This window comes from Rattus rattus, chromosome 1, assembly GCF_011064425.1.
Source record: "Rattus rattus isolate New Zealand chromosome 1, Rrattus_CSIRO_v1, whole genome shotgun sequence".
Lineage (NCBI taxonomy): Eukaryota > Metazoa > Chordata > Mammalia > Rodentia > Muridae > Rattus > Rattus rattus.
The window spans coordinates 187,871,230-187,884,252 of NC_046154.1; the positions used below are offsets into that span (position 1 = coordinate 187,871,230).

Here is a 13,023-nt window from a genome sequence, read left to right on the forward strand (position 1 = left end):
CATACACACATAATACACATACACACATACACACACATATACACACATACACACACATATACACACATACACACACATACACATACACACACATATATACACACGTACACACATAATACAGGCACACACAGAATTACTTTTGCTTTGAAATTATTATTAGAATTCAAAGGCCAACAGATAACTTAATGGAATAAAAACAAACACAGGATGAGTTGATTTAAGTCAGTGAATATTGACATTTTATTTTTATGTTAATTTGTATTTTTGTTATCAGGCATATTTGAATACCATTCAGAATTTTCAAAAATATTCACTGAATAAATAACTTTCACTCTAGGAGCTACATAGATACTGCATTTAATTTATTTACTTAGAAGCTTTGGAGCCCTTCCTATGATGCTTATGAAATTGAGATTGACGCAGATCCCTAATGATGGCATATTAATAGTGAAGAAACATTTTATGACTTGACATGTCCCTGCACATAAGTATTCAAAATGTCCCCGTACAGAGACACCACACCTTGTTGTCAATAAATAATTCCACTTTAATGGCAAAGTAATAATTTAGACAGATACAGGGTGCACATTTGCAAAAAAATATATGCAAGCTGGTTTACAAGCTAGGGGTGGGACAATAAACCAATAGAAAATACATCATCCAGTTAGATCCATTGACACCAAGTACTTATTGTTGGGGCTTTACAAAGACTACAAAACTTTTCAGATGATTTCTCTCACTGCTTCTTCCTATTTACATGATATGTTACATCAAAAAATGTACAAAATATAAAATGTATACAGACAAATGTTTCACAAACTAGTTTAAATTGTAAACTAGGTGTACCTACTGGGATGTATTGCAGGAAGTTCTGTTTATGCTCATGTGTGGACTGTGTCTCAGAATGGCAGGGAAAGATGAGCGGTTTCCTTAGCTCGCACACCATACCAGGACAACTAGTCACTCATCCAGCTCCACGGATTGATGTTGCACAATAGATTTGATCCACAGTTGAGGTTCCAAAGTCAGGGTGACAATTTCTGTGTGCATAAGTTCAGCCTGATATCCCTCGGGGCAGTAGCACCGTGTAAGGACCTATATACTTAGCGACATCCTGAAATCTGCACAGATACCTTGTGTTGCTCAGTTTGCTCTACAGAAACCAACCCAAAGGTGGTCACAGAGGGTAGCACCAATAACATTGTCCTCAAAGGCACACAGAGCTTTGTCTATACCGTGGGCATAGACCTCAGGTTTCATAAACTTTGAACCCGTCCTCTGTGGGTGGTGTACCTTTACCAGTGACTGATTTCACGCACTGTCTTCATAGCCCGCCATGAGATATGTATGTTCAGATAGTCACTCATCCAAAATTGTACCGGCCTCATGTACAGTTCTGAAGCATGCGCACTCTAGCATTGATGGCCCCTGCATTGTCACAACAACTTGTTAAGGACAGGACAAACACACCAGATAATAACAGCTTCGAGGGTTTGCATTCTGTATTCGCTTGCAGCATACAGGGAGCCTCAGCAGGTGAGACACCTCTTAACACCAACAGGATAAAATACAATTTTCGTTTGTGTTTGATTTTGAATTTGTGCAAGTTTGGAAAAAAAATCATTATTTACAATACCTACCCAGTAGACTGTGCAAATCTAACCTTCTTGTACAGTATAAATGCTTCCTCTTCCACAGTGACTGACCACATCAGTGTTCCTTAATGCAGAATGTCTCGTGTATGATGGTAACACTCCAAACAACATGCGCCCGAAACTAACTTTTGTGTCTTTGAAAGATAAACACGAGGGAGGGAAAGCCAAAGAGTTGTGCTCACGCTGAATCCAGTGCTTGTAGTTCAACTGGATCCAGATTAGGAATCTCCCACCTTCCGAAATGCTTTCATTTAGAACTAGGTGGAATGAAGCCACATGTCTCTGCTTTTAAGGGATGGCCAAAGAAGGGTTCTATGGTTCTCGAATGATTTGCAGGATAGGCAAAGAAATATCTTCCCTCCTAAGATAAAAATACTGATCTTTCTCCTATCCATTTCTTCAAGAAAAGGAAAGTTAAAAATAAAATGATATACAGAAATGAGGCTGCTGTGTTGCTTGGTTGTCAATGAAGAGACAGTGGAAATTACCAATGGTTTAGTATTGAAGCGGACTGTTGAAACTGTTGGAGAAATCTGGTTTAAGGCAGTGAGACAGCACCATAGAAAAATGTTCCTTCTTTCACTGAAAAGGCTCGAACAAATAAAGCCCTAAAAAGCCTTTTGTCAGTGTTGACTAATAATTGGTATAAAACTCTGGTTCAGGGAGTTGGCAGGTGGTTTGAAAAGACCACTGTGGTAAAAACAACCTTATAAAACCCATGACTCATACCCTAAGAGAGGAGCGCGCGACGGTGAGAAGGAATAGCCCTTCTCATTAGCCACAGGAGTTTTTATTTTCTGGTGGGCGCACAATTCCCTTTGTGCTTATGGAGGACTGGCCTCTTGGGTTCCTTCTGCAGTGAGTGAGCACACAACACAAACTCTACTGGGGCCTTGTCACCAGCACCATGTGGCACAAAGGAGGTTCCATGGATCAGAAGGATCCTGCCTGAGAAGGGCAGCCTCCGCCCCGAGGAAACGAAAGAAAGGCACAAAAAAAAAGAAAGAAAAGAAAAAGGAAAAAAAATAGGCCTGCACTGTAAACTTTGAAAGAGGAAGGAAATAAAGTCCAGTCTCACTATCCCGTGTGTAATCTACTTGGTTGCCTCATCTTTAGGGCCCTTTCCAGTTGAGTAATGGAGCCCTTGCTAACCTCCATGGCTATAAAACTGCCTAGGAATAAAATAAACTTAAGCTCCCATTTCATTTTCGCATCTTGGCAGATCCAACCTAATTCTGCTGCCTCCTTGGAGACCACAACTCTGGGTCAGGACCCTGGACAGGGCACTTTCATACTGGCAGTGGTTTAGTGACAATACCTGTCTTTTAAACACCTTTTGAAAAGCATAGTCCTTTGCCTAACTCTTTCACCCTTTAGAGGGTGGATTCAATAGATGTATCCAAAATGTCTTCATGGTGGCTGACGCTGTCACTGTCACAGCTCTGTGTGCCCGGGTAATTGGCTGCTTCTTGGAGCTTCATTAGCATATTCATCTGAAGAAAGCAAAAGAGACATCCTCGTGAGCAACCATGCATTGAGCCAGCCAGCCCCAGAATGAGCAGGGCCCTCAGCCATCTCAGAGAACTGTCTCTTCTCATCCCATCCAAATGAAAATGCACATAACAGTTATTGGTTTCTGCTCACCAACCTGGCTCTTGAATTGTTTCTCTCAAACATAAGTACAGCTCTAATCCAGAAGAACAAAATAGGGCCGTAAGAGAACTCTTTTATTTGGGGCTGTGAATGAATGCGACTTCAGCAGGGAAACTGGAAAGGAAACCCTATCACAGCTGGACATCTGGGTTAGTTGCTGGAGAGCGAGCCAAGCTTCCCAGCTTTCTGGCTGAGGAGAAACAGAGAGCACCGAATGGCAAATGAAAGTTGTGAGTATTCACACACACACACACACTCGCACGCACACACACACACACACGCGCGCGCGCGCGCGCACAGGCTTGCAAGCACTATCCCTTGAGAGAAGCAGGAGACAGCCGAGTGGAATGAAGCCAGCTGCTGCACACAGTACACCATCTGTTATTCAGGAGCCGACCTCAAGAGGGGGTAACTGAAGGGAGCGGACCATGAGCGTTTGAAGAGGGAGAAGGAAAACATCACTGTCAAGGGTTTGTTGTCACTGAGGCTCTGGCTGAAATATGATTGATACATCGCTGAGAACAAAAGCCACCTCCCGGAACAACAGCGGCTGTCTCGAGCATCTCGGCTTCACGGGAGAATTGTAGCATTTGTTCCGGCGGAGGGGACTTGTGCGCGAGAGCACCTGGAGAGGACAGCTCTCCAATGTATTATACAATAAAAGGCGTGGATTTCAATAGATCTGCAGTTCCGCTATTAGGGACGGGAGCTGGGGAAAAAGAAAGCATGTTTAAAAGCAGACTGGGCAAATCGATGGCTCGACAATTTCAGAAGGCACAGGGTAATTGGTGCCTGTCTTCGTGAGGGTCAGGGGCTTGCTTTCTTATTGAGGGTTTCTGAGAGTACAATAAACTTTATATTGCTGAGTGCCAAATACTAACCATAGTGGTTGTTTTTTTTTTTTTTTTTTCTTCAGCAATCAAAAGTTGTCTTTTACCTTTCAACTCAGGGAACTAGAGAGAGGATAGCTAAAACAAGGTTTCTTGGTCTTCATTCAGAGTATGGATATTTATATGTCAGTAAAAAAAAATATGTTCAAAAAGCGCTTGGAAAATGAGTAAGGAATTGGTAATCATCAATTCCAGCAGGAATGTCATTCTGACAAGGAGGCTTTTGAAATCATTATAGAGGATTTTGAAATCATTTTTGATAATTTTCAGGGCATTTTTTTCCAATAGTATTTCAGCCGTAACTCCTACGACGTATTAAACCACCTACACAGGAATATGAGATGAAAGTAGTTTGTGAAAATGTCTGAAGCTTAAAGCATATTATACCGAAGCTGGTTGATAAAGGAGAAATGTGTTTGAGCTCTCTCCTGACTTAAAAAGAGACTATACAATATCCTCTGACCACAGTGGGCTCCAGGCGTGCGTGGTACAGATGCATGCACATGTGTATGCACACACATACACGCACATACACACGCAGGCAAAATTTTCATATACATAAAATAATAAATAAAAGAAATGGTGCTATACAGTAGGTTCAGTTAGCATAATTCCCCAATCTGAGATCTGTAATAAACACATACAATGAGATTTATTCTGTGACAAATGGTTATTCTTTTATATATTGAACTAAAGACCTTATATAAAGAAGGTAGGTTTATATATCACTCAATTATCCTTATGATCAACCTAGAATCTCTGTGTCCCCTGGTCTCCTTGGTATCCTCTGTCTATTCACAGCCAAGATAATACCTATTACTTTACCGTATCCTTCAGTGTGCCTCACACTGCCAGTTACCCCAACACCATGCTCCGCCTTCTGCTATGTTACTAGAAGGTTCTTAAGCAACTACAAATCTAATCAGATACACGCTAGTCAGAAATACTCACCAGCTGTCCGCAGTCAGTGTGATAAAGTTTTAACTACCCGTAAAAATAAAACGGCTCCACGTGACCTAACAGTTGGATACGTCTACCATTTAATTCCTCCAACCAACTGATATTTGGCCTCCAACTCTTGATTTTCACTGTGCTGCTTGGCAGTGTCCTGTGTGATGTTTCCTCAGTGTGAGAGGCTCCACATTCAACCACATGAAAATGGCCAATGCCTGTTTCCACATCCAGCTTGACCACGCCATCTGTGAAGTCCCTTAACAGACTCACAACTTGGCCTACCGCGTCGTCTCCTACATCTAGGCAGTTTATGCAGGCACACATCTCCCACCACCTCTGGACTCTGTCCTTTTAGAACTGTAAGTCATTCCCACTCTGATCACTACATCTTAGCATTCGGTATGCATGGGCCAAGACTTAACGTTGTGGCGATGATGTCCGCTTCATTTTTAAAATAATGCTCAGCCTAGCAGAACACGTAATCCCTGTTAAGATTCAAAACCACAATCCCGACAATGGTAATTCCCCTACTAGGATTTCTTATTTAGGTTAACGACAATACATTTTTGCTTTCCAGCAATGATTATAAAAATACACAAAACAGAGGCAGAGATGGCAAATATGTGTACACAACAGAATAAATCTGAACCTCAGTTTAGTATTAAACTACCTTCTGGCACTGAGAAAGCAGGACAGTGGTTTCCTCTTGAGGTTCTCACTAGTAACATACTACAAAAGTACAAAGCAGGTATACTAAACATAGCTTTATTCCTAATTATAATACATACTTAACATTTTCATATCTGTGTTCTATATTATTACATAAACTATTTAGTGCTTCTAAAATTAAAATTATATGCACTGGTGGCAACAGTACCTCCCTTTCTATTGTCACAGAGATGCCACTGGCTCTTCTCTGAGAGTACCGGGGTTCAGTTCCCAGCACCCATATGTCAAGACACTGTAACACTAGGTACAGGAGATCTGAAACTCTCACACAGACATACATGCAGATAAAATATCTGTGATGGTTTGTATATGCTCGGGCCCAGGGAGTGGCATAATTGGGAGGTGTGGCCTTGTTGGAGTGGGTGTGGCCTTTTTGGAGTAGATGTGTCCTTGTTGGAATCATTGTGGGTGTGGTCTTTAAGACCCTCATCCTAGCTGCCTGGAAGTCAGTCTTCTCCTAGCAGTCTTCAGATGCAGATGTAGAACTCTCAGCTCCTCCTGCACCATGCCTGCCTGATGCTGCCATGCTCCTGCCTTGATGATAATGGACTGAACCTCTGAACCTATAAGCCAGCCCCAATTAAATGTTGTTCTTATAAGAGTTGTCTTGGTCATGGTGTCTGTTCACAGCAGTAAAACCCTAACTATGACAGCAACATTGCACATAAAAATAAATAAGTCTTAAAACAAAAGAGTTTATCCTTCAAAACTGAAAGCAACAGAGAACTCACTGTATATTTAATTAGGCTAGCTAATACATATAGTAAAGAGTTCTTTGTTCTGTGTACATTTGATTATGTTTTTATCTATGAACAAATTTCAGTTTTCTCTTAAACACCACCATCTAGTAGATTGTGATAATATTTAATATACTGATCATCTAAATATCAACATAATTTAATGCATAATCAGAGAAAAATTATAGTCATGGAATTTGTCCCAGTTTCAGGATTTCTTGCTTTTTAATTTTAGATAAACATATTTTATTGTTGTTGATTTTATTTCAACCAGGGAGACTGCACTAAAGGCAACAGTTTATGTGATTACCCTTGTTAGGCAGGTTCCTTATATCACCTACCATAGCTGGCCTTTGATACTGATATCTAAGTACTAATAACTGCACATTTACAGTCTTAAAAATAACTACACTGACTCATCTAGAAAAGAACGACCAGACAGCCTTACCAAGGGGTCCCCCTCTGTGTCAGTCTGGGGAATGTGCTTTGACGTTGTGGCTTCCTTTGTAGATGTGCAGCCCTCGTACCCAACATCTTCTGGTCGCAACTGCAGCAATGCTGGGCCCTCCTGAGGCAAGGATGCAGAACTCCATGGGTATGTGTCAAGGACCCACTTGGAGGGATCTTCCCATGGTGCACGTTTACCATACATCTAAAGGTTCACCAAAAACAAAGAGCATTTCTATTAGATGAAAAAAACCAAGTCAATGCCAAACAGGTAGCTATTTTCACATATGTTTCAAGAAAATCACCCATGAGCTAAACATGTCCATCTACATAGCTCACTTGATAATTACATGTTCTACAGAACAGAAGGAAGAACCTGATGTGGAGGGAAGCATGAAGGAGGTGCACTGTAAGGAAATATAGACATCAGTGCAGACATTTATTTTACGAATAACTTTACAAATGCAGGTGAAACAAACGAAAACATCTCAAGGTTGATAAACAAAAGCTAAATTTTGGAGAGGTCTGAAAAACAAAATCCGTTTCTTTCAATGAAGGGAGTTCTGAACCAAAATGTACTTTGGAAGGATGACGAGTGAAAGAAAAAGAAGGCTTTTCTCATCCATGTATGGTGATAACCATTTTCCTCTAATAACCTCATAATTCCATTGCTTCCTGTTGGGAGACATTTTTATATGTTTATAAATAAGAACACTGAGAAGGGAGGGGTAAAAATGGAAACCCAAGTATGAATTCTATACGAATCTATGGGAACACAATAAGCCTAATAAGAAAGAAATACAAGAGACTGCACAGAGCAGCATCAGGAGGATGCCAGGGAACAGGTAGGTCCAGGACTTTCTAAGTTAGGGACACAGCTGGCATCAAACTACGGAGAGGGCAGAGGATGGTGAGATTTTTATAAAGACATAAGGCCATGAGAATACGGACAGAGATGCCACACCTAGAAAGAGGCAAGTGTCCTTTCTTTGCCCTTGTGACCTGTGCCACCGAGGACCATGCTGAATTTCAAGCGCTTTAGTGTCACGACCTTAGAGGGCGATGTGTGGTTTATTCAGCGATGATGGCATTTTCAGTGAGACAAAGAAAAATATAGGCATTGCGGGCACACGTCCACGGAATACTTTTAGGTTTCTCTGGAATCCATATTAAAGTTTGAATCTGTGTCAAAATGAAGCTATCTAGGTCCCAGTATTCCTTCTGGAAGAAGAGACAGAGGCAGAGATCTAAAGATTATTTGCTGTCTGTTGTTTTGTTTTGTTTTGTTTTGTTTTGTTTTGTTTTGTTTTGTTTTGTTTTAATAGCTCTCATTTTGGAGCAGGAAGTTTTGTCTCAGCTAAACACTGCTTAGTCTAGGGTAGAAAATACAGATACATATACAGCTAATTAAAATAAAAAATGTACAATTCATAGAAAGCTTGTGTTGAGGGAATGTAGGGCTGGCTGGCTCAGCAGTCAAGAGTAGCAGCTACTCTTCCAAAGGAGCCAGAGTCAATGCCTATAACAGCTTGGCATTGAATGGATGCAAAGGGATGGCAGCTTACAGCCTTTCTAAACTCCAGGTCCAGCGGAACTGACACCTTTTTCTGGTTTCTAATAGCACAAAGCACGTATGTATTACACATACCTAAGTTCTAGCAAAACACTCATATGCATAGAATGAAAATGCTAGGTAACACTAAAACAAGACAGTTTATTATTGTTGTTATCATTTTACAAAATTTGGTGGCTAGAACTGACCTAAGAAAGACTTGAGTTTGTATAAACAACCGGAGCCAATTTTTAACAATCAGCCAGGGCAAAGGGCATCCGGAACACAGAAAGTGAATGTTCTAAGAGGACAAATAGAAACACCCAGGAGGAACCGATTTGATTGCTAACATTTCAAGAACGGTGAAATCATCAGGAGAATAACTCAGACAGCGTGTGAGCCACATCCTTTCCAAACTGGTCATGTGGCAGAGAGCAGCCCCCATATGGCTTCTCAGCAGGCACGAGCCCTCATCCAAAAATGACTTTCCCTTTCCGTTCCTCCAAACAGAGACTCAGGGTCGTTTCTGCACTTCTTCCTCTAGGCTAAGGTCCTTTGACCTTAGTGGATGCAAGGGCAGCGAATGACCTTTTCTGCTTTAGCGGTCACAGCTGGAGTTCTCCCAGAGTCCCACTACCCAAATTCTTCCACACAGTAAAGGTTTCAACTTCAACAAGAACTGTGCATCCATTCGGAGGGTACTTTTCTCCCTCCCCTCATCCACATGCTGGCTCACAACTTGATCCTCTATACCTACAGGGTAGCTGATCCAGTGTTCACACTAACCTAGCACCAAACGTCAGGATCCAAGGCCAGAAGCTAGAGGTATATGCGACTTTTGTTTTAGAGATTATGATTTTTCAATGATAATAACTCTCACTCAATGGAAACTTTACACACTTATAATGATCAAGTAAGAGTTTTATAAGTATTATTTACTTTAATATAAACAGTCTGTTTATCTCCCAAACTAAAATCTAAGGAAATTGTGCAATTTATATATCACCTCTTTATATAGAAGCTGTAAGGCTTCTAAGACTTCTGTTGCTTTTTATTTGTTAGCAAGCAAATGTGAAATAAGACTTGATATTACATATTAGGATGATAGTTTATTTATATAAAAATTATATCTGGAGAGCAAATAATTCACCGAAATATAAGTTTAAAAATATGATTTCTCTACTATAAATGTGTTTTTGTAAATGATAATAGGAATTCTTTGAATAAATGAAGTTTGAAAGACCAGCTCACATTGTACATTGAACAATGGTTTTTGAAAATTCATGAGATGCAAAACGTTAACAGACATACTACTGCATATTCGTCACCAGACATACCGCTGAGCATTTCTTGCTCCCTACTTTAATTTCCCACATAAATAGCCAAATAAATAAATAGTTTTGTTTTGTTTTTAATAATGTGGCTTTCTTTTCTTTCTTTCCACATTGGTTTATTATTTATTTGCTTCATTTCTCTAAACAGTAATACAAACCAAGTACTCTACCTGTAGGCCTTCCCTCACTGCCTCCAGAACATAAGGTACCAAGGAATAATTCCAAAGATCCATGAACCACACCCTAGAACCTTCCACATCCATGGGGCAAGGAAGGAAGAGCCGAGGACCTGAGAAGAAACAAACGATACAGTGTTGCAGAAGCTTTCCACTTACCAACACAAACACATGCTCACATAACTTTTGGAGAAATACAACATGCATACATTCCTAGAAAATTCCTAACCTGGTTAGCCCAGTGACCATGAAAACCATATTCATGGAAGAGGGCCTCCAGGCCTCTCCTTTTTCTGAGCAATGAAATATTAATCTAAGGCATAACAGGGATTCATGAGAAACAACAAAGTGTCTAATCCAGTCTTGGTTTACAAACTGCGTAGACTTCTATTACACAGAGATGAACGGTTCATGACAAACAGACATTATTGGCAGAATTTGGAATCAATTATTTGCAGAGAGTGGAATCAGTACACATATCTAAGCTGAGGACAGAGTTCCCATCTGCAGCTGAAGATCTTTTGATGATTTCACAGCACTGAGAAATGCCCTTCTGCCCATGAACCTTAAGAAGAGATGTAACAACAAACTGTATTGTGCCCACAAAGAGAGTAATTTGGTTTTATCTTTAAAAAAAAAGTGAAAACAAAATTATTCATAATAAATCCAAGTCCATTCTCTTACAGTCACAAGTGAATGGGCTAATAGATAAAATATGTAGGGTTTTCTTTTCTTTTAGAATAAAAACAGTACACTGGGTGGTTATTCTTTTGAATAGTAATGCAATTTTTAGATACTTTCCCATTGCAAACTTAATTTTACTATTCATAGCTGTCAGATGCAATGAAATAATTACAGATAGAACACTTAGAAAAAGACAGTTTTAGAAAAGAGAAGAATCTCTTACTCTTTGGAAGCCTAAAAGGACTAGCTTTCCTTGTGATTTTACCACCCAATCTAGTTAGCTTTACCCAGTACTCTCGGTGTCTGAAAAAGGGACTGTTTTAGGAACTTACCAATGGTTACATCAGAAGAACTATGTGTTTCCAAAACACTATTGAGATGATGCCACGTCTTAGGGATCCAATCTATAATTTTGACTAGGTCATTATTACGTATATTCCTTTCAATTTCCATCTCTATCAGTTTCCTTCGAAGATACCTGCCTAAAAAGCCTTTTACAGGTTCCATGTGATTTGCACATAAAACCCACCTACAAATAAAGAAAAGAAATATCAAGTTTATTTTTTTAAATAAGCTAGTGTATTCTTTAAAAATTACTATGAAAATAAGTTATTTTCATAGTAATTTTCATTGCAAGATAAAGTACTGACTGACCCTTGTTAATTAATGGCCACAGTTTGATGCGGCAGACATTTAGAAAGTCTATTATCCTTAGAGTAATAATACAGCGAATTTTACTTGAGAGCTCCCAAGAAGCTTATGTTCCTGAGAGCGAGTAAGGTGTACACATGCTGAGAAGGCTTCTGTAGCAGAATCATAGATCCTGAAATAGGAGCGCTCTTCAGTCTTCACTTAGAAGCAGAGTGCTCTGTCTTAGCCAGGGAAGTAGTGAGCAGGAAAAGAAACACTTTTGATTATGGATTAAAGATCACAGAATGTCTGCTTAAATTGAGTGCCAGAGAAAGCGAGAATCATCCTCATCCTACAGATCACTTTGGGCAGGATTGTTTGCAGACAAATGTAAAAACAGCCTTCAAGACACCTTTATGATTAGAGAGAAATAAGAACACGTGTACACAAGAGCATACACCACACACACACACACACACACACACACACACACACACACACACACACACACGCATCTATTACATGCTCCAAGTCTTTACCTGAAATTGTGATGTAGTTCTAAATTTGGTGATGAAGACACTCCCTGATTCATGGTTCCAATAATATAAGGACTAGGAAAAATGGAGAATGGAGCATTAGGATGTTCTAGAGGAAAAAGCGACTAGAAGTGTCTTAGAAAAACAATTAAGAAAGATAAACACCATTCTCCCTTTACAGTAGTCTTTAAGAGGGAAATTTTATAAAGTTAAATTGGAAAGTGACAAAGTAATAGAAATGAAATGTATAATGGGGATTCTAACTTGAGATTTAACACTGAGGCAAGGTTGCTTCTTCCTCTCCCCATGTGAACCTTAGTGTAGATGGATAGATAGATGAATAGATAGATAGATAGATAGATAGATAGATAGATAGATGGATGGATGGATGGATGGATGGATGGATGGATGGATAGGTGGGTGGGTGGATGGATGGATGGATGGATGGATGGATGGATGGATAGATGGGTGGGTGGATGGATGGATGGATGGATGGATACATAGATGGGTAGATAGATACATAGATGGGTAGATAGATACATAGATGGATAGATAGATAGATAGATAGATAGATAGATAGATAGATAGATAGATAGATAGATAGGTAGATAGATGGATGGAGATAGATAGATGGAGATATTGTGGATTTGGTCTAATGCTTGTATTATGTTAATTGGGTTTCTGCAGGAGAATCTGCATGTAAGATGCTAAGGGTCCCTGTCCCGAGTTGGTTCTGATTGGTAAATAAAGTTACTGGCAACCAATGGGTGGGCAGGGAAACAGAGGAGGCAGGTCTTTAGGATTTGTGTGCAAGAGGACCAGGAGAGGAAGGAGTTAGTACCACCAATCTGGGAAAAGGATCAGGTCCGTGTTGTGGTTTGCCCTGAAGTTACTGTATTTTGATGCTAATTCCATTGCCCCAAGGACAGCTGCCTAGCCAAGGACTCAGAACTCAGGTGACTTCACCAGAACCACCTCCCCATTGAATTTGTATAGTACTGGTGAGGGGCAGGTACAGGATAGAAGGAGGCCTGTCATTGGAGGAG

The 13,023-nt window shown here is 40.1% G+C and overlaps 1 protein-coding gene across 1 annotated transcript in view; it reads right to left on the reverse strand.

Moving 5' to 3' along the window:
* Positions 1 to 212: 212 nt before the first annotated feature.
* The window catches only part of Nav3 (neuron navigator 3), a 528,911-nt gene continuing 516,100 nt past the window's right edge, over positions 213 to 13,023 (reverse strand). Inside the window, exons 34-38 of the mRNA XM_032912252.1 lie at positions 11,981 to 12,052; positions 11,144 to 11,340; positions 10,122 to 10,240; positions 7,067 to 7,270; positions 213 to 3,148 (exon numbers count right to left, since the gene is read on the reverse strand). Of these exons, the coding sequence (XP_032768143.1) occupies positions 3,029 to 3,148; positions 7,067 to 7,270; positions 10,122 to 10,240; positions 11,144 to 11,340; positions 11,981 to 12,052 (712 nt within the window). The 3' untranslated portion in view covers positions 213 to 3,028. The remainder of the gene's footprint in view (positions 3,149 to 7,066; positions 7,271 to 10,121; positions 10,241 to 11,143; positions 11,341 to 11,980; positions 12,053 to 13,023) is intronic.